Here is a 19488-nt window from a genome sequence, read left to right on the forward strand (position 1 = left end):
GCAACAGTCCTGCTTCCCCAGCCGCTCTGCGTGGGACTCTGCAGGGCATCATCTTGCACCCTCTCGGTCAGTGGGTGCAGGGGCCGCGCAGGGAGGCAGTGGGCTCGGGGCTGTCGGCGTGCAGATGGCGCACGGCTTTGTCTCCATCTCGCCTGGCCTGTAGCTGCATCTCGGATCGATCCATAACCATAACATTTGCAGCCTCTGCCTTTATGGGGGCAAACAATCTTGCTTTATTGTCACCCTCCCTCTCCCTGTGAAGTTAGCCATTGCGCTTTCAATCAGGGACCAGGGTAGGGGTGGGGGTGCAGGGGGTGCCGCTCCAGCCCCCTTGAGTGTCTTGAAGTTCCAGTAGTGAGCGAGAAGAACAAAACTCCTTTGAAAACAGTGCAGATGTCTGAGCTGGTGATTTATGGACTGAAAACATTGCCATTCGAGCCTGGCTGATGAATGGCCATCGGAGCACAAGGAGCGGTGCAGACTGAAATGGAGGTCAGCTCTGGAGGAGGAGGTGAGGGGCTGGGGCAGGGGGAGCTCCCGAAGGGCATCGTGTCTCGCTGGGGGCCTGCACTGATGACTGATGAGGTTCACGCGTCTTTTTCTCCTTGTTGAAAAGCCACCTGTTTGACTCGGGCGTCCTCTGCATTGAGTGAGTGCCTTGCACGGGGTTCCTGTTCGTGGACCTGTACCTCCAGCACGGGAAGTGCATGGAAATGTGGTGGAATAGCAGTCACGATTGGCAGGCAGGTGTCTGAGGGCGCACACCATCAGGAAAGAGAGAGACGGGGACAAGAGCTGGGGGAGCCTGGCACGTTGATGACGGGACCAACAGGAGGGAGGTGGGAAGTGGAAGCATGGATGCAGTGGAAGTGGTCTGGGCTAGTTGCTCGGGGAAGGACTGTCCTAGAGGCTCTGCTGGGCTGGGGTTTCAGTGTGGAGAGCAGCCTCTCTAATGCTGGTGGAGAGAAGTACCAGGGCTGTCATGTCATCGTGGGACCGGAGGACAAAAGCTCCCGTAATGGCAAGGCACAGACCGTCAAGGGGGTCAAGTGGCAGAGAAGGCTGCAACTCAGAGTCCAGGACGGGCAGGGCTCACGAGGGCCACCGGGGCCAAGGAGAATGAAACTGTGAAGGATGGGAAAGCCATGGCAAGAGGCTTTTGGATACTTCAAAAATGAAAGCCAGGGAAGAGCGCATGGGACCTGTCCTGTGCTGTGGGGATGGGGTGGAGGGGCAAAGATGCTCTGATCCTCTGAAGGTTAAAGATGGCCTGAACGCCAGGTGAATGCTTCCCCTCGGCTTTTCGTTAGGTGCCTGGGAGCACAGCCAGGAAGGCTAATGGCAATGCATGTGTACGGGGCCAGCTCAGAGAGTGAAACGCAGGGGGTGGGGGGCGCATAATCCCTGTCCCCGAACGCAGGATGAGCCAGCACTTGAAATGGTCCTCCCACCATGGCAGCCTGAGAGCTCCCCCAGCGTGGCTCTGAGGGCCACAGCAGAGGCAGCCAGGAGCCAGGGAGAATGAGCAAGGGGCTCGCATTTGTGAGCTAAAAGCAATCAGTGTCTGAAACTCCCCCCGGCCCTGTCCCATCTCGCGTTCGGGGCTCTGTGCACGTCGTGAGAAGCAGGTTGCCTGCTGCTTAGGAGAACCCCAGCCCCAGCCCCTGGGATTGGCTTTGTTCACAAACGCTGCAGGAATATCCGCTTGTGGAAAGCTGAATACACATGCAGACGTGCTTGCTGAGGTGGTCTGGTAAGAGCCGCGTAACCCCAGCAGCCAGCCACTGCCGTCTCTGGTGCGGTTCATTCCCAGCTCTCCCCTGCCAGGCCATCACCGCGCATCAAAGCTGTAATGGGGGGACACACCGGAGCAGAAGGGTGCGCTGGGAACTGTCCTGCTCCAGCTTCCTGGTCCCCTTGGAGGTGTTTTCCTTCAATTTTACTTCTTTGGCTGGCTCGTGGTGTTTCACGGGATTTCAGCGGTCGAGATGAGCTCGCTTGACAACAGCGTGTGCCCAGCCACCGTGCGGACTGTAATGGGTTACAGATGGACGCTCCGCTTCCTTTCCTAGAGGCTTGTCTCTGAAACCTCCTCTGCCTTGTAGCACTCTGCTTGGGTGCTCCCGCGGGTCCCGGTCCATCCAGTCTCCTGTTTTCCTACCAGAATTGCCCAGGTGTAAAGGCTCCTGGATGCCCTAGCCGGTTTCCTTCCCTAACGCCATGGGGCTGCTTTGACTGAGCCTGAGCATGCACCAGGTGACACAGGAGAGATCCTGAGCAGAGGAAACCCACCCTGATTCCCAGTGCAGGAGGAGGGCTTGAGTTCCTCACGGGTCCTCAGGGATACATCACTCCTTCTTGGCGTGGAGGCCGCTGGGTTGGCTTGCACTAGCGAAAGCTGTTCACCATGCGGGTAGGAGCCTCTCCCAGGTGCCAAGCAGGCGCTGCCAGGAGCTGGGGCTGACTGGCACTGCTGGGCACTGGAGGCAGGGAGTGGCCGGACAGCTCAGTCCCTGCCAACGAAAAGGCCCAGGTCCTGGAGGGACTGCAGGGAAGGCAGGTGGGCTCCTCGTGCAGCTGAAACCTTCCTTTCCCATTGGAGTCACCTGACCTGGCACGGTCGGTCAGTCCAGCGGGATCGGTCAGGGCCAATGCAGCTGGTGGAAACAAGCAGGGAGCAGCAGCAGGAGACGAGTGGGTGAGGACACAGTGCTCCTGCCAAAGCCAGTATTAGGGGGGTCTGCAGACAGCGCTGCCCATCCGGAGGCCAGAGCCAGGTGGGCCAGGACCTGGGGCAGGATGCAATGGAAATCCTTGCGCTGCAGCTTTGACTTGTCAAAGGAAAAAAGAGGAAGAAAAACAAGCTGCAGCATGGCTGGAGATGGGCTCCGCACGAGGCTGGGTTGGCTCCTAGTCACGTTGCCCGCACACTGCCCCAAGCAGGCATGTGCAGCTGCTCCCCCAGGCCCTGCCCACACAGCCCCCTGGGCAGAGCTGGGAGCAGCCCAGCCTCAGCGATGCTTGAAGTGCCTGCTGCATCAAAGAACGATGCATCAGCTGAAACAGCTCCAGGGCGATTTGCAGGCAAGATTGGTTACAAAGACACCTTGACATTTACTGGGGAGGTGTGGGGGACACATGTCCCACAGCCTGGTGCAGTGCAGCCAGGTTTACCCGCCAGCCACCCCCACACGCCTGCTTGGCCCCGATGGAGGGAGCCTGAGGTTGCAGGGGCCTCGATCCTCCGTGCCCTTACCAGCATCCTCATAACAGGACTTGAGTGCTGGGGGCTGCTGGGTGCCACGTGTGGACTCTCCAGCCCTGAACCACGCACATGCAATGCTCCTGGTTCTGCAGAGCCAGCCCCATTGCACCTGCTGGTCAAGCCCACCCAGTCCCTCGTGCGGCCGTGCCATGACCCTCCTACTCAGTACCACAGGAGCCTGAGCCCCGTGCATGTGGATGGGACGCGGGGTCCCAGGGCAGGCATTCAGGCACTTGTGGCCCATGACAGCCAGCGGGTGCTAGGGACCGAAGCACATGTGAGGTCAGTCTCCAGGCACTTGTGAAACTTTCCCATCTCCCTGCCGGCCTTGTCCAGCCACACGGTGCAGAGACGTGATTGCGTTTGCTTGCTTAGCCACATTGGTCACTGGGAGCCAGCTCCTCTGTTGCGATCAGTAACCTGGAGATAAATCTCAGCCCTCCCACCGGTGCAGTGCCCCATGCCTGGCAGCTTTGAGAAGCAGCTCCCCATAAAGGTTCTGGATTTGCCCTTCCGGAGCAGGTAAAAGGACAGGCCAGGGCTCTTCCTCTTCACCTACCAAATCCTCCTCTGCCTCAGGTTTAAGCCCCCCTGCATCGTGAATGTGCCTGCGGTCCTAAGCAGGCACCAGCTGAGGTGACCACAGACCCTGCCGGCTGGGAAGATGCCTCACCAGAGTCTGTGTTATACCAAAAAAGGTTCTTTAAACACTGGGGCCTGGATTGGCGTGAGAGCAGCAGCACAGCTGCCCTGCCCTGCCCTTATCAGCGTGTCACTGGGTCTGACCATGACCCGTGCACCTGCATCCCAGCTCAACAGCCGTGGGCCCCTACGTGCCTGCGCCAGAGGCCCATTTGCAACCCGTGCGGGTGCTCAGGCAGAGCTGGTGGCTTCTCTGCTCTGTGCATGTCAAGCCAGGCTGCCCTGGGCACAAGTGGGTCTAGCTCTGCATCCTGAATGACCAGGACCTGCCCCTGCTCCACCCACACCTTGGAGACTGATCCTTTACAGCCTGGGCCCAGCCAGGGGGTAACCAACAGCACTCGGGCTGTGGCTGTCCGGAGACGTTTGGCTGCCAGCATCTGTGGCAGTGCACAGCTGCTGACACTGCAGGTTTGCTTGGCTACTTGCATGCTTAGTGGCCGTGCCAGCAACCTGGGTGCTCTCACGCCAGGCAGCTGCGTCAGCAGGACACCCCAGGCCCACGGGCAGGCATCTCAGGGCTCCGTGTGCCACCATCCAGTGTGGGGCTTTGTGGGACATTGCAATGTGCTGCAATTCTCTTGGGGACTTGGAGGATGTTTGTGGGAAGCTGACGACTGCCTCTGCTCCAGGCAGTTCCCACCGTCCCTTTATACCACGTGCTCTGTCCTTGGCCTCCCTGCTACCCCACTGGCAGGAGCCCCAGCGCTGAGCGTATCACGGGAGTGCTCTGCTCTGCTTTAGGGACGCGGCTCCTCACTCTTCATTGCTGGTGGAACCGAAGCTGCGGCAGCAGCACAAACAGCAAAGCCAAGGAGGGAACGAGGCTGCTGTGGGGAGCCGGTATCTGCTGGGCAGCCGCATACTGTAGAGCAGTGGCTCCAGGACCCTGGTGCGAGCCCTGAGCAGTGGGGTCTGATCATGCTGCCAGCCTGGGGCACCCTGTGGGGACTGCAGCGTAGCTGGAGCCAGAAGGCCCCATCCCTGGAGCATGGGCTTGCTTGCCCCAGCCCATGGGAGCTGAGCGCTGTTTTGCCAGTGGAGAGATGGATGGTGATGGGGGAGATGCGCACACTGGTTCTGCCCTGCCACACACCTGGGTCTTGCGTGCACATAGCATGCGCAGCACTGTCCCAGGATGATACAAGTGCTGATGGTCGCATTGGCTGCTCCACCGCCACCTCTCCCCTCTGGCAGTCAGGGAAGGGCCATGATCCTCATGTCGGTGGGTCCATAGGGCAGTCTGAAACGCTATGAGGAAGAAGGGTTCTCTGACCAGTGTGCTCCCAGGGCACGGTTCTGATGCCAGCAGCAGTTCCCAGGGCTCCCTAGCTGCAGAGCCACACGCCCGGGGCCCGAACAGTGGCACAGGAGGGTCAGGAGTTGTCTGGGCAGGGGCTGGAGAATGGCAGAGTGTGCGTTTGTAGACTGAATGGGAGCTGGGGCACGGGTGGATCTAGGGTTTTGAAAGGGGGATAGAGCTGGCGAGGCTCATCATCACCGATAAAACAACACACATTTTTCTTCAGTTGAAGAATGTCTAAAAATAGAAAGTCATTGGAATGAGTTAAAAACGGTCTGTGAAATAGGAGCTCCATGACCAGGAGCAGCTCATGGGCAGCAGCACAGCAGGACGGAGGCCAGCTTCATTAGCAGAACATAGAGACCATTATAAAGAAGAGGGTCATTAACACCTGTGGAGTGAAGAGTTTAGCAGGGATCAGGGAGATGATAGCGAGCCACTACGTCAAGTGACAGCCTGACTAGAGCTGCTGCTGCCACAGCCAGGCTGTTGGGTTTAAACTCTGTGGGGAGCAGGACTCCAAGGTGCAGCCCCCTGGATCCGTCCCTGGTTGAGGCCCCTGGACCTCAGGAGCCAGCTCCTGGTGCTGCTGCCAGGGACCTGGTGTTCTCTATAGCATTTATGGAGCAGAGTGGGGATGAGACCCATGGGCTGGCAGTGATGGAAAGGCCCAGGGAAGGCAACTGCAGAGACAGGAAGGTGTCCTACGACAGGGCAGAAGCAGACGGTCAAGGACACCAGTCTGAGAACTATGCTGAGCCGGCTGAAGGCTGAAGGGATGTCTGGGCCGAGCTCAGCTGGACCCCTCAGCTCTGACCCAGACCAGCCCCATGGGCAGGACCTAGGATGCCCCAAGCGTAGTGCCCATTTCAGGAGCCTCGCTGCACACGGGCCCGTCCCAGAGTTCATAGATTCATAGATTTCATAGACATTCGGGCTGGAAGGGATCTTGGAAGTTCACTGAGTCCAGCCCCCTGCCCAAAGGGCAGGAAGTCAGCTGGGGTCATAGGATCCCAGCAAGATAAGCATCCAATTTGCTCTTGAAGGTGTTGCCAGGACGTGCCTCACGTGGTGCCTGCATGCAGCAGGGGCCTGGGCTGGATGGCCCAGGTGCTTCAGATGGCCCAGTTGGGGAGCAGGAATGGGAGCACCATGGGTGGTGTGCCCGCTCTGGGGTCTGCACCACCCATGAAGCCCGTTCCAGCCCCTCTGGGATCCTGCTGCCCGTGGTGCCTGTTCTAGCCGCTCTGGGATGCACCAGTGCTGTGCAAATCCTGGAGTGCGTGCTACATCTGGCACGGGGTTGCATAAATTCAAGAAGAGGTTGAACGAACACCTGTCTGGGGTCGTGTGATCCCAGTGCGTGCTCCTGCCAGTGGCGGGGCGTTAGACTAGATGATCTGTTCAGGTCCCTTCTGACCCCAAACTACTATGAAACTATGAAACCCCTGTGGAGTGGAGAGATTAGCAGGAACCTGTTGCAATGAGTCATGATGCTTCACTGTCTTAGCACTGCCTGAATAAAAATTCTGCTGCCTCTCCCAGGCCCGTGGTGTTAAAGCTCGGGTGGAGCAGGAATCAAGGGGCAGGTGCACCTGCACCCCTGGATCTGCCCCTGCCGGTGCGTGTCGGGGTGGGGGACAGCCGCTGACTGCTTGTCTCTGGTTCCCTTCCAGTCCTGGACGCACAACATCCAGCGGGAGAAGGAGTTCCTGCGGAAGCTGGTGAAGGCCCGTGTCATCACCGACCTCACCAGCGGGATCTGAGCTGCCGCGGCCACTGCGTAGAAGGGAGGAGACGAGTCGCCGCAGCGCCGGGAGCAGATCGCAGGGCAGCCCCCACGGGGTCCCAGGAAACAGCGACACAGCCGGGTGCTCCGGGCGGATTCTCTGGATTGCACGCCAACACTGCACCCACCGTGCCCAGCCCGGGGCTGCCGGCGGGAGCCAGGGGTGCGTCTGCGAGGGCAGCCCTCGAACTCAGCACCGCAGACGGGACGTCTGCATCTGGAAATGCATGGCGAGGACTCCAGAGGGTCTGTGAGCCAGACAACTCGTGCCAAATCCAGCGGCGCTGCCCAGGTAGCAGCACTGAATGTACCAAGTATTATTTCCTCCCCCCCACAAAACAAAAACAAAAAAAACTGCTGCTGAATCACATGACAAGCGGAGCCGGACTGTGCTCTGTCTGCCTGGGGGGCTTCCCGTCGGACCCAGACTGGACTCTTGGTGCTGCTACAGTTGAAGGGGACGCGGGGAGATCCTGGGTGGAGCTGAGCAGACTAGCTTGTCTGCGCTCCCCTTGCTCCCCACGTGTCCCGCCGTGTTGCCACAGCTGCCCGCTCGGGCCTGGCTGTGCTCTGGCCTGCCCAGCGGCCAGGCCTCCCCCGCCCCAGCTGCGGTGGCACGAAGGACCCTGCGTCATTGCGCTGCAGGGCTGCCAGTGGCTGTGGCATGGGGGCAGGGACTGCGGGCAGCCTGGATCTCAGCGTCTCGGAGCGGCGTGGTGCTTTGGCTGTGCAGGGGGTAATTTATTTTTGCAAGCGAGTCCACCATAGCGCTGAGCCGCAGCTTTGCTACGTGTCCAGGGCAAATGCCACAGACCTGGGCTTGTGTAGCCCCCTCCACCCCCAGCTCATCCCCTGTCTGCCTCCACAATGTTGGCTGAGGTGGGGTCTGCTGGGGGGCAGTTGGGAACCTCGGCATGTCCTCATCCCTTGCCGAGGCAGACAGCTTGCCTTGTCTCCATGCCATGTGGCCTGAGGTGGGGGCAGGCGAGTTGTGCCTCGTGTCCCCCAGTGTCCTGGGAGGTGAGTCCAGCCACGGGGAGCTGTCCTGGGAAGGGGTGCTCGGAGCAGAGCCCCTGACAGCTGCCCCTGCCCCAGCCCCAGCCCCGCTCGTCCCCCTGCTTCCCCCCGGGGTTGGGGCCAAGTGTGCAGTCAGGTGCACAACTAGGAGCAAACCGAACGAGCGCCTCAAGGTACAGCCAGGGGTGTCTCAGGTGGGTGTGACAGCCCCCCAGGGCCGAGCCAGGCCGTGTCCAGCCTGCGGGGACCTTCCCCTTCCAGTCCCGAGGAACCAGAAGAGCTAGAAACCCCCGTCCTCCCCCAGACCCTGTAGGGCTGCCCGGCCCGGTGGAGCAGGCATCTGGGCCTGTCTGCCTTCCCCTACGAGCAGCCCCTCGCCTGCCCCTTCCCTTCCCCAGGCACCAGGCAGCTCGGTGCCCCCAGCGCGTCCCCGGGGGCAGAGCAGGCAACCCCTGCCCCGGCCCGACGCACATACTGGCTCAGATGGGCAGAGCTTGCCAGGAGCAGCCCCTCTGCTGGCGGCAGGGCTGGGGCTGTGCTTCCCTCCCCTCCATGGCCGGGGCTTGACCTGAACGTGGAGGGCAACTGCGCAGCACCTTGCCAAGGCCGGTGGGGACTTCAGTCCTCAGCCCCCGAGACCCCGATGGGGCAGCACGGGCTCCGGGAGTGAGCAGTCTCCAGTGAGCTGGTGCCCGGGACAGGGATGGGCCAGCCACTGACCCCTGCCCAGGGCAGGCGGCTGAGGTGCCCGGCTTCCCTGTTGCGGTGCCGGCTGGCTCCCGGGGCGGCAGACGCAGGCGGCTGGGGTCACCAAGCGCCCCGCGGGCTCACCCGGCTTCTTGGCTCCATGCAGCTGCCCACACCCTGCACCACCACCCTCCCGGAGCCCGGTGCCCACGCCAGCAAGGCTCTGCCCCACCGGCCTCCCAGGGGTCCGGCCCACAGCCCTGGGCCATGCGGGCAGGGGCGGGCTCCAGGAGGGCAGCCGCTGCCTGGAGCAGGCGGCCTGTCTCGACGAGCCCGTGCCCTGGCGCTGCCGCGGCTTGTCCGGACCCCCTGGGCAGAGCTGGCTGCTGTCCGGGCTGGGACCTTGGCCCCAGGGTGCCAGTGCGGGGCAGGGTGCTGCGGGGTGCAGGAGCCTGAGGCCGAGCCGAGGGCCGGGCGGGGAGCGGCCCCCGCCCCGCCCGGGGCGCCGGGATCCCCTGCTGAGGTCGGGCTGCCGGCGCGGGCGGGGGCGGCCCCTGGGCACGCGGAGGGGTTTTAAGTAGTTTTAGTTTCTATTTTTTTAAGCCCCCCGGGAAGGGGGCACGAGCGCCCGTGCCCGGCTCGTGTCCTGTCGTCCCGGGAGCAATAAAGCTGTGCGACGAGCCGCCCGGTCTCTGCCTGCTGCTTGCCGGGGCTGCGGCCGGGCTGCCCCGCGGCAGGGGGTCCCGGCCCCCGGGGCGGCGCGGCCGGGACGTGCCCCGGGCCGGGGGCGGGCCCGGCCGGGTGTCCGTCCCGCCCGCCGGCGGCCCCGCCCCGGGATCAGGTGACGGCGGAGGCTGGAGCCGACACCGCCGCGGCCGGGCCGGGAGGATGGAGCCGGCTCCCGCCCGCCCCGCCCGGTGAGTGCTGCCCGCGGCCGGCCGGCCGGGCGGGGGGAGCGGGGCCGCGGGCTCTGCCCCGCGCGTCCCGGGCCGCGCTGCCCGCGGGGTCCCGGCCCGATGCGGCGGGGGCCGCGCCGGTGAGTGCGGGACGGGGCGGGGCGGGGCGGGGGACCGCGACCGGCCCCTGCGCCCGGGGTCCCTGCCCGGCGCCGGGCAGGTCTCCGTCGGGGGATGCTCTGCGCCGTCCGGGGCCGCCGTCCCGCCCGGTCCCTGCCCCGCTGCCCCCGCGGGGACGAGCCGGGCCCCGACGCGGACCCCCCCGGGCCGCCGCTGCGTCCGTGCGACCCCGCGTGCCCGGGCAGCCCCCGCGCGGCACCGGCACCGGCACCGGCAGCGCCCCGGGCGGCCGCGCTCGCCCCGGGCCCGGCGGACGGCGCCGGGGGCGAGGAGCCGAGCTGCGGCGGGCGCGCGGGCAGGGTCGGGGCCGGGTCCCCCCCGCGTGCAGCCCCGCCAGCACCCCGGCGCGGGGGCCCGCGCCCCGCACCGCTGGCTGCGGAGCGGCCGCGCAGTGCCCGGGGCCGGGGCGGCGGCGCGAGGCCGGTCTGTGCTGCCCCCCGATGGGGTCCGGACGAACTGCAGCTCCGCGCGGGACCGGGCCCGGTGTCCCCGGGCCGGGGACCGGCACCCAGCCCCAGCCCCGCAGCCTTGGGGACGGCCCTGCCCCGCACGGGGCCCCGCAGCCCGGGCCAGGAGCCTCTGCTGCCCTCCGCTCGGCCCCCGGCTCCTCACCCCGGGTCGCCGGCACAGACCCGGACGAGGCAATGGGCAAGGGACGTGGAGGTGAGCCCGAGGAGGGTGGCCAAGCGCTGGAACAGGCTGCCCCAGCGGTGGGGGAGCCTCCATCCCCGGAGGTGCTGAAGACCCGGGAGACGAGCCGTGCCCGGGAGGACGGAGTTGGGGCCGGTCCTGCCTGGAGCAGGGGCTGGACTGGATGTGGCCCCTGAGCTCCCTGCCCGCCCTCATTGTCCGAGGAGTCAGCTGCCTGCGGGGGCCGGGGGCGCGGGCGCTCACGGCCGCGTGGGGCAGGTGGCTCTGGTGCGTGGCCAGGGAGCGGGGCAGCGCGCAGCGACCCCGAGGCCGAGCCGGGAGGCCTGGCCCGGCTGGCGGGAGCTGCGGTCGGCTGCGCGCCCGGGGCCGGGGCCGGCTCGTCAGTGGGGAAGGGGGGCAGCAGCCCCGGGGTGAGTCCCCGCAGGTTGGCTCTGGGGCCGGGGGAAGGGCTGCACCACCGGGCCGCACGTGCCTGGCCTGGCCCGCGTCCCCCTGCCAAGCTGCAGCGAGGGGCGGGGAGCCGTGCCGGTGACCACGGGGGAGCCTGGGCCTGGCTCCTCCTGGCAGGGGCCTAGCGCCAGCCGGGCAGACACACGGGTGGGAGCTCCCTCTGCCCACCCCAGGTATTACCCTGGCGTCCTGGGAGACTGGGAGTCGCTGGCGGCTCTGGGCACGGAGCAGGGGCAGCAGGATGCTTTGCGGACGCTCCTGCTCCGACCCGAGCCCGGTGGGAGCAGACGTGCCGCTGGGCGCTTGGGGGCAGGCAGCTGGGCACTGCCGTGGCACCCGGGCGCTGTCGCTGGGGAGCTCTGGCGCTGGGCGCCGCTCGCCCGTCCCCCGGCAGGCAGGAGTGGGGTCAGCTTGGGACACCTGGCTTTGGGGGCTGCGCAGCACTCCCCCATACAGTCCCCAGGAGGGGGGGAGCTCGGCCCCTGTGCCGCCCCACGCCTGGGGGCACAAGGGCTCCGGGCCCTGGCGGGAGGGAGCCGGCCCTGCCCCGGCAGCGCCCCAGACCCCCTTTCCCCAGCTCTGCCTCCAGCGCCCGTCTCTCCGCGGGCCCGGTGGCGCAGGGCAAGGCCACAGCAGCGGGCCCGTGCTCGTGCCCCAGCGTCGCCGAGGTCGGGCTCCCACCGGGAACCGGGGAACGTTCCCAGGGCCGCGCCACGGGGAAAGGGCCCATCTGGCGCACACAGGGCCGCCCCGCAGCGCGTTCCCGGCCCCCTGGCCAGGCGTGGGGCTGATCCCTGGCACTCGCCCCTTGCAGGAGGGGCCGTGCCCCACCCCCCGGGCCTGCAGCCCCACATGGCACCAGCAAGAAGAGCCGGGCGGGGAGTGGGTGGGGGCAGGAGCTCCAGCCCCGGACCCGGCGCGGGGGCTGGTGGCCGTGCTGGGCAGGGGGGAGCTCGCTGGGGCCAGCCCAGTGCAGGGGTCCCCCCCCGTGCTGGGTGCCGGGCGCCAGCCCCTGAACTGCGGCTCTGTTTGCAGCCAGGATGGAGTGGAGCACGGGGGGCCCTGTGCGGACGCCTGCTGGACCAGCCGCCCCCTCCCGGGGAGCCCCGCGCCCAGCACCCAGGGTGAGTCCGGCCCCGCGCGGGGGAGGTGGTGGGGGCACGACGGGCAGTGCAGCTGGGGGTCTGGGGCCTGGAGGGCCGCTGGCCCAGCTAGCTCCCCATGCTGGGCAGCTGTGGAGCAGGGACCCAATCCCAATCCCAAACCCGGCTGCCTCCCTGCATGCGCCAGGGCTGGGGTCTGGGGTGAGGGGCCCCGGGCTGGGCCCTGACCCGGCGCCGCGCTGTGTTGCAGGAGGGGGTGCTGTGGAGCGCCCTGGCCGTGCTGTCGCTGCTGGCCGGGCTGGCCACGGGCACCCTGCAGACCTGGCATCACAACCGCAGCCCGGGCACCACCCCCGCGCCTGCGGGGCTGCGCGCCCCCAGCCCCGGCGGGGAGGGCAGCACGGAGCCGCCGCTCGCCACGGCCTGGAGCCAGCTGTACGGTAGGTGCGGCGCGGGCGGCGATTCCCCCGGCGGGGGCGGAGGGGCCGGCTGCACTCCCGGAGGCCCCAGCGCCGAGCTCTGCCTCTTCCCAGGCCCGCGGCTGGCGCCGCGGCCCGTGGCCGGTGGCCGGCGCCGCGTGAGCCAAGGCGCCGGCCCCGAGCGGAGGCTGACGCCACGTCCGTGTTCGCAGGGGACAACGTGACGGCCGAGGCCCAGCTGGCCGAGGACCTGCTGCTCCGGGCCGAGCGCTCGCCCCTGGCTCTCGCGCGGGCCAAGAAGGCCCCCAGGAAGCCGGGCCGGGGCGGCCGGGGCCGCAACTGCCACATCCGGAGCCTGATGGTGAAGGTGCGGGACCTGGGGCTGGGCTTCAACTCGGACGAGATCGTGCTGTTCAAGTACTGCAGCGGGTCGTGCCACCGCGCCCGCAGCAACTACGACCTGACGCTGGCCAGCCTGCTGCGGCAGCAGGTCATCGCGCCGGGGCCGCAGGACCGCGTGGTCAGCCACCCCTGCTGCCGGCCCACGCGCTACGAGGCCGTCTCCTTCATGGACGTGCAGAACACGTGGCAGATGGTGGAGAGGCTCTCGGCCGCCGAGTGCAGCTGCGTCGGCTGAGCGGCCCCCGGGGCGGCGGTGCCGAGGGCCCGTAGGCGCGAGAGGAGCGCCTGCAGCCGCGGGCCCCAGGACCCCGGTGGACGCCGGCCGGCCACGGCCACGGCCACGGCCGCGTGCGCAGGCAGCAGGCGCGGGCGGGGCGTCGCGGCGCCCATCTGCCGGACACGGGGCCGGTGCCACGCGCCGGAGCCCGGCGTGGCCAGGGCTGGCGCCCCCGGCCCCGCAACAACTATTTATTACTCTAAGTTATTTATTTATTGACCGCGAGCGGCGCCGGCCCGTGCCGTGGGGCTGGCGGGCGGCTGGCGCCCCCTTTTGTATCGCAGCCGCGGGATAAACTATATTTTTGTACAGTCGCCGTCTCCCGTAGCAATAAAGCGACCAGCCGCGTCCGGCCTCCGCGCCTCTGTCCGGGCTCCCGCCTGCAGCGCCGCCGCCGGGCCGGGCCGGGCCGCGGACTACACTTCCCAGCATGCCGCGCGGCGCCGGGGCTTGGCCGGGCCGGGGCTGCCCGCAAGGACGCCTGCTCAGCGTCCCGCCTCCCAGCCGGGCAGGCAGCGGCGCGGGCAGCCCCGCCAGGACCCCTGTCAGTGCGGCCGGCGGCGGCAGCGGGAGCGTTGCAGCGCGGACCCCCCCGCACCGGCACCTCCCCCCCGGCGGACCGGCACCGACCCCCCCCGAGAAGGGACAGGACCCCCCGAGGAAGGGACAGAGCTCCCCCAAGAAGAGGGGCAGAGTCCCCCGCTGAGGAAAGGACAGTTCCCCCGCAAGGAAGGGACAGGTTTCCCACCCGCTAGGGGAGACCCCCCCGAGCCCAGCCCCCCCAGGAGGGGCCGGGCCGGGCAGGCAGAGCCCCCCCACCCCCGCGATGCCCCGGCGCGGCCCCCCCGCCGGCTGCGCCCTGCCCCTGCTGCGCTGAGCCCGCGCCATGGAGCGGCGGGGGGAGCCCGGGCCCCCCGCCCCCGCCGCCGCCCCCGCCGCCGCCGCCGCCCTGGACTTCACCGTGGAGAACGTGGAGCAGGTGAGGCGGGCGCCCCCCCCGGGCCGGGCGGTGTGTGTGTGTGTGTGGGGGGGGGGCGATGACGGTGCACCGGGGGGGCACCGTCTCACCACCGTCTGCACCTCGCCCCGTGGTCCCCTGGGCCCGGCCGTGACGAGGGTCCCGTGACGCTGGCGTGTCCCGAGCACGCGGCCCCTTCTCCAGGGTCTCCGTGCGGCGCCCGCCTGGGCAGGGAGCGACGCGGGGGCCCTCGTCCCTGCGGGTCGCGAGCGGGGGTTGGCGCTCGTGGCCCCTGCGGAGCGGGCAGGCGCTCCCCGGTGTGGGCTCGCGCAGGGGCCCGCTGCGCGCGGGGGCAGACCCCGTGTGTCCTCGCTCCCGCCTCCCTCTGGGCTGGCCGGGGAGCCCACGGAGCCCGGACATGAGCGGCGAGTTGGAGACGCGCTCCTGTTTTTTAAGTGCAACTTCTCTTGACGCTGTGCTGCGTTTTGGGTGCTGGAGGAGAGGTTGCTGTTTGCCCGCGCCCCCTGCGCCGCGGGGGAAGCCAGCGGGGCACGAGACCGCGGCAGGCGGTGGCCGCCTCGCTGCCGGACACGTGCGAGGGCCAGGACCACGCGGCCAGGAGGAGGTAGTGCGAGGGGCAGGTCTAGCAGGGACGTGCTGGAAGGGTCGCAGGCGGTGCCCGTGCTGGGGGCAGGGGAAATGCTCACCGTGCGACATGCAGAGCCGTTTGCCTGTGGGAGCGCCAAGCCCAGGCTGCTCCTGGGTGCTGCTCTGGCTCTGCAAACAGTTCATGCTGCTGCAAGCCTGGTGCAGGCGGCTGGGGGGGCATCGGGTCGGGAGGAGCCCACCAGTTTCAGGTCTTGTGCGTCTTCTCCAGAGCTGCCCTGGCCCTTGTTTTGGAACGGGCTGGACTAATTGCCCGGCAGCTGGTTGGAAATGCAGCTAGGCCCCGCGTGGCTCACACTGGCAGTGGGTAATGAGCAAGATGGGCCCCAGCTGCTGGCCGTGTTGCCTGCCTGCAGAGCCAGGAGGTGGGACCGATTCGCTCCTGCAGCCTGAGGCCAGCTCGTTTCAACACAACATCAACTGGGGGAGGCCGGACCATGGTACAGCCACTGCAAGTGCCACCGGCGGCCTTAGTGCGGCACGCCGCAGATCAGGGGTGCGGCAGGGAGCAGAGCGGCAGATCGGACAGCAGAGCACAGGGTGGGGAGCAGGAAGCGGAGCGCAGCTTGAGCAGTGAGACACAGGATGGAGAGCAGACAGCAGAGCAGCAGCTCGGGCCGGGGGGGTGTGGTGGGGAGCAGGCAGCAGGGTCAGAAGGTCGGCTCTCGCCGGTGTTTCATGGTTTCAGTTTCTAGGGTCGGAAGGGACCCGAGTAGATCATCTGTTGTGTTGCCGCTGAGCAGGTGGCGGGAGCGGGGTGAGCTGGATACCGGCTTTTTCCGGGCCGTTCTGGGTACCAAGGGGGGGCAGCAGGGTCTCCTCGGGGTCTTGCCCCTGGACAAGCAGCAGCCCAAGGTCCCAGGGCCTGCAGAGCTGAGCCTTTGCTGGGCGGGGACGGACTGTTCCCAGCCCTGCAGCGGTGCAGAGCTTGTGGGGCATCGCCGGTGGGGGCATAGCTCCCCGACCCTGCCGCCCGGGTGTCCCTGCCCCCACAGGGGCTCTCCTGCTGCAGTCGGGTTCAGGGCGGTGGTGAAGCAGGCAGCCCTGCCCATTTCGTGCCCCGGCTGTTTGTGGGAGCAGTGCCGCCTGGACTCAGAGCTAGGGTTGGGGAGGCAGAGGAGAGCCAGGAGCAAAGAAGTCCCCTGCCAGCAGCCGGGGTTCAGGACAAGATGGTTTCGGTGGGTCGGGAGCTTTGAATGTCTGGCGGCGCCTTGGAGAGCTGGGTCCCAGGGGGCTCTCACCAGCCTGCCCTCGCTGGAGATGGGATCTCCTGGCACATGCCTCACTCTTGCTTATGCCTGTGTGGGGTAGGCACCTCCTAGGGTCAGCCAGTACCGTGGTCAGGAGCCTCCGACCTGTGTCCTGGCTCCAGCACCCGCCGCCTCAGCGGGAGGGGGGATTTTCGTATCTGTCCTGGGGGTCCTGTGGGCACTACGGGGCCCATCACACTGCAGCCCCATCTGCACGTGTACTGAGCTGCTGGATCATTATGCTTCTGAACACCCCCCCCCCAAGGGCATGCACAGACAGTGCCTTTGTGTGCACCAACAATAAAGCAAATGTTGGCCGGCGAGAAGGTCGGTGGCACCGGGGTGGTGCCTAGCCCGGCATGCGCGGGTGCAAGGGGCTGCGCTGGAGCAGAGCTCTCCGGGCCGCTCTGGGTCCAGCCTCTGCGCCTGCCCCCCAGGAGGCTCGGCCTCCCCCCCTCCAGCCCCCCGCAGGCCTGCCCGGCTGTCATGGCCCTTTCCCGCTGGGCGCCGTGCTGGGCTCGGGTGGGGGTCAAGGTGGCAGGTCCTCAGTCACAGGGAGGGAAGAGAGCAGAGTACCACATACCGAGTTGCTGCCCAGGCTGGGCATCCGCACGAGCTATGCAGCTCCGGGGAGCTGGGCTGGGGTCGGGCAGTGGAGCCCGGCAGTTCGGGGCTCCTGCAGGGCTCGGGGCTGCTCCGGGAGCATGGCTCTTGCTGGGCGCTGCTGCGGCCGCAGGGCCGGTGGGGACCCGCCTGTTTCTGGGGAGCCTCGGGCCTGTCCTGCTGGAGTCCTGGATCCAGTCTCCTGGAGCAGGCAGAAGGAGCAGGCCTAGCTCACAGTGACTGCAAGTCATCACGTGCCGCTCTCCAGTGGGCACGGGGGAGGCCTCTGTGCAGACAGACGCCCGCCGCGGAGGCCCCAGGTGGCGGTGCCGAGACAGGGCAGCCGGAGGATCCTGTGCTCCCATCTGGGGGGTGAGCAGAGAGATGCACTGAGCCCCACTGGAAGCTTGGCCCCCCTCAGCCCCTGTGCTGGTCGTGGCTGGCCACCCATTGTACCCACCCCCCCAAAATCAGGAGAGGGCCAGTGCGCTTGGGGGCCCTCCCTGGAGACCCTGGCTGTGCCTGCCCCCTGCCCAGGCGGCTCCCCGAGCTGTGGGCTCTTTCCCAGCGCGTTGTGAGAGCGGCTGCTCTGGCCCTAGAGGGGTGTAGCTTGGGTGGGTGGGAGGTGGTGGGGCCGGGCTGGAAGGGTGCGGGGTTCCCTGGGGACGTTTCAGAGTCCCGCTGTGCTTCCCTTCCCAGCTGATCCCCCACCCCCGGGCAGCCCAGCGCTGGGGCTCGCAGCTTCTCCCTGGCCCTGGTGGCTGGAAGCCTCTGCCCGCCCATTCCTGCCCCTTGGGGCTCATGGGGGTTGTTCATGGGAGCCTGGTTGGGCCAGGGCATGGGGGCAGGCAGACCAAGCCAGACCAGCGTGTGCCTCCCCGCGCCTCCAAGCCAGGGCCCCGCTCCAGCTCTGCGGAGGCGCCGTAGCCGCACACTTCTCCCTCCCAGCTGGTGTTGCTGCAGTTCCCTTCCTCGGGCCAGACCACTGCTGTCTTCCGCCCTGCCGGCCCCCACCCCAAAAGCGTCTGGGGCCGTGTCTCCCAGGGGCGAGCGCGCGGTGTGCTGGGGCTGTGGGACAGACTCGGCATTGAGGCGAGGATGGGTCACGGTGCCGCCACGCTGCTGCGCATGCAGGGCTGCCCCAGGGCACCTGCCAGGATGTAGGGTCAGCAAGCAGGGGCCAGTGGCACGGCTGACTGTGGGGGCAGATCCCTGTGCTGTGGCGCACTGGGAGGGTCCCCAGCAGGGGGGAGCTGGATGTGGTAGTGCCGTCGCCCCTGCCAGCTTGCAGTGCCCTGCTTTGGGCCTGGTGCCCTTTGTGGTCGCGGGGCCCTGCGACGGGTCACGGCCGGCTGGGCTCAGAAGTCATGGCAGAGCCTGGTCATAGCTCCTGGATTCCCGGGGGCGCCAGGCCGCAGCACGCAGGCGCAGGCCCAGAGCCCTGTCACGGGCTCCACGCGCAACGCCACGTGTTTCGCTGCTCCTCTGCCCCCTCGCACTTCGCTGCTGCGGGTCTCGGGGGAGCCGGCAGGGCCCTCGTCTCCCCCAGGCTGGTTACTCGGCGCTGCCGGGAGACCGGTTGCTATTTCCTGGCTTGCGGGAAGGGCTCGGTGGAGCCGAGCGGGGGTGCGGGCTCTGGGGATGCCAGGCCCTGGCAGCTGCTGCTGCTGCTGCTTCCCCGTTCGTGGCAGCTGTGCCAGGGCAGAGCGCCCCAGGCTCCGAGCCGGCACCCTGGTGCCTGGCATCGCTCGCTGCCCCCGGCGGGAGCGGGGCCGTGCGCGGCGCGGGGGAACGGGGCCACCCCAGGCCTCGTGCGCTGCACGGCAGGCCCCGGCGAACCTGCTGCCCTGAGCCGGGGGCCGGCCTGCCTGCTGCAGGGCTGTTTACCCGGTCTAGGGTTACAGGGGCAGTGTTGTTGGGCACAAAAATAGCCCCGCACTGGGCTGGCTGCCCAGCCGATCCCGCTGCCCTCCTGGTCGCGGCTGCTGCCCTGCTTGGGCCCATGCCCTCTTCTTCCCCTGCTGCCCAGTTAACGAGCTGGTTCTCTGATTAGCGGCTGGAGGCCCACGCTGGGGCAGGGGAGGGAATATGGCTGCAGGGGGTCCTCTCAGGAGAGGGAGGCCAAATAAGGCTCCTTCCTGGGGGAGTCCCAAGGAAGAGCTTTCCCCGGCCCCTGCCACAAAGGGCGTTCGTCTTCCATCCAGCAGAGCAGGGGGCTGGACCCGAAGATCTTGCAGTGTCCCTTCTGTGACTCTGTAAATGCCTCGTGTGACAGGCGAGCGAGCTGAGGCTGGGTTCCCAGGTGCTTGTCCTGGAGCATTTGCTGCTTGGGGATCTCATACGAACATGAGAGCTGCCGTGTCCTGGCTCAGACCTAGGGCTGTGGTGCCCGGTCTCCAGGCGGCAGAGAGCGGAGGCTGAAGGGAGAGCGACTGGGTCTGAGCAGGTTTCCCCCTGCTGCTCTCTCCCCTGCAGCGTCCAGCACTGAAGGTCAGATTTGGAGGCCATGCCCCTCGCTCGCGTGCTCGGTAGCAGCCGATGCCCCTTTCCTCCGAGCCGGGAGGTCGGAGACGGTGACGAGCTGCAGGGCGCAGAGAGCGTGAGAGGCGGCGGCTCTGGTACATGCGCTGCTCAGTTCTCCAGGGCCCCAGTGCGTGCGCTGCGCGGCTCTCCTCTCGGGGAGCTCTCCCGTCATGCGCGCGGCTCTGCAGGCAGCACGTTGCTGAGCGATGGCTGCGCGTCTCGCTGCTGGACTGGGAGGCAGGGCGAGGCGGGAGTGTCTGGGCGGTCCAGCTGGGAGTGCTCGGGTACCTCCCTTTCCCCCATGCAGGCGGGTGGCCTTGTGCTTGTCCATCGCCCCTCTGCAGTGT

The 19488-nt window shown here is 67.6% G+C and overlaps 3 protein-coding genes across 12 annotated transcripts in view; all 3 read left to right on the plus strand.

Annotated features, from left to right (window-relative positions):
- Positions 1-9440, plus strand: part of ST3GAL3 (ST3 beta-galactoside alpha-2,3-sialyltransferase 3) — a 278014-nt gene extending 268574 nt beyond the window's left edge. For all 8 annotated transcript variants that reach the window (XM_090046552.1, XM_090046548.1, XM_090046553.1 and 5 more), the window contains one exon: positions 6947-9440. In XM_090046552.1, the coding sequence (XP_089902678.1) occupies positions 6947-7036 (90 nt within the window). In that variant the 3' untranslated portion in view covers positions 7037-9440. The remainder of the gene's footprint in view (positions 1-6946) is intronic.
- A 225-nt stretch (positions 9441-9665) lies between these two features.
- On the plus strand, positions 9666-13489 carry ARTN (artemin). Of its 3 annotated transcripts, none has more exons than XM_090048224.1 (4): positions 9666-9799; positions 11976-12064; positions 12294-12483; positions 12675-13489. In XM_090048224.1, exons 2-4 carry the CDS (start codon positions 11981-11983, stop codon positions 13097-13099), a joined length of 699 nt encoding a protein of 232 aa, XP_089904350.1. In that variant the 5' UTR covers positions 9666-9799; positions 11976-11980; the 3' UTR covers positions 13100-13489. The 3 variants fall into 3 exon arrangements, with proteins under 3 accessions (XP_089904350.1, XP_089904351.1, XP_089904352.1); XM_090048225.1 differs by having other exon boundaries at positions 9671-9680; XM_090048226.1 differs by lacking the exon at positions 9666-9799 and adding an exon at positions 10294-10502.
- A 277-nt stretch (positions 13490-13766) lies between these two features.
- Positions 13767-19488, plus strand: part of IPO13 (importin 13) — a 29765-nt gene continuing 24043 nt past the window's right edge. Inside the window, exon 1 of the mRNA XM_090048223.1 lies at positions 13767-14120. Coding sequence (XP_089904349.1) covers positions 14028-14120 — 93 coding nt within the window. The 5' untranslated portion in view covers positions 13767-14027. The remainder of the gene's footprint in view (positions 14121-19488) is intronic.

This window comes from Crocodylus siamensis, chromosome 5 (genome assembly GCF_052110815.1).
Source record: "Crocodylus siamensis isolate JL-2025a chromosome 5, ASM5211081v1, whole genome shotgun sequence".
NCBI classification, from domain to species: Eukaryota; Metazoa; Chordata; order Crocodylia; family Crocodylidae; genus Crocodylus; species Crocodylus siamensis.

Coding starts and splice junctions, on each gene's coding strand:
- ARTN (XM_090048226.1), top strand. Junction 12,065..12,293: donor CCCCGCGCCCAGCACCCAGG/GTGAGTCCGGCC, acceptor GCTGTGTTGCAG/GAGGGGGTGCTGTGGAGCGC. Junction 12,484..12,674: donor GGCCTGGAGCCAGCTGTACG/GTAGGTGCGGCG, acceptor CCGTGTTCGCAG/GGGACAACGTGACGGCCGAG.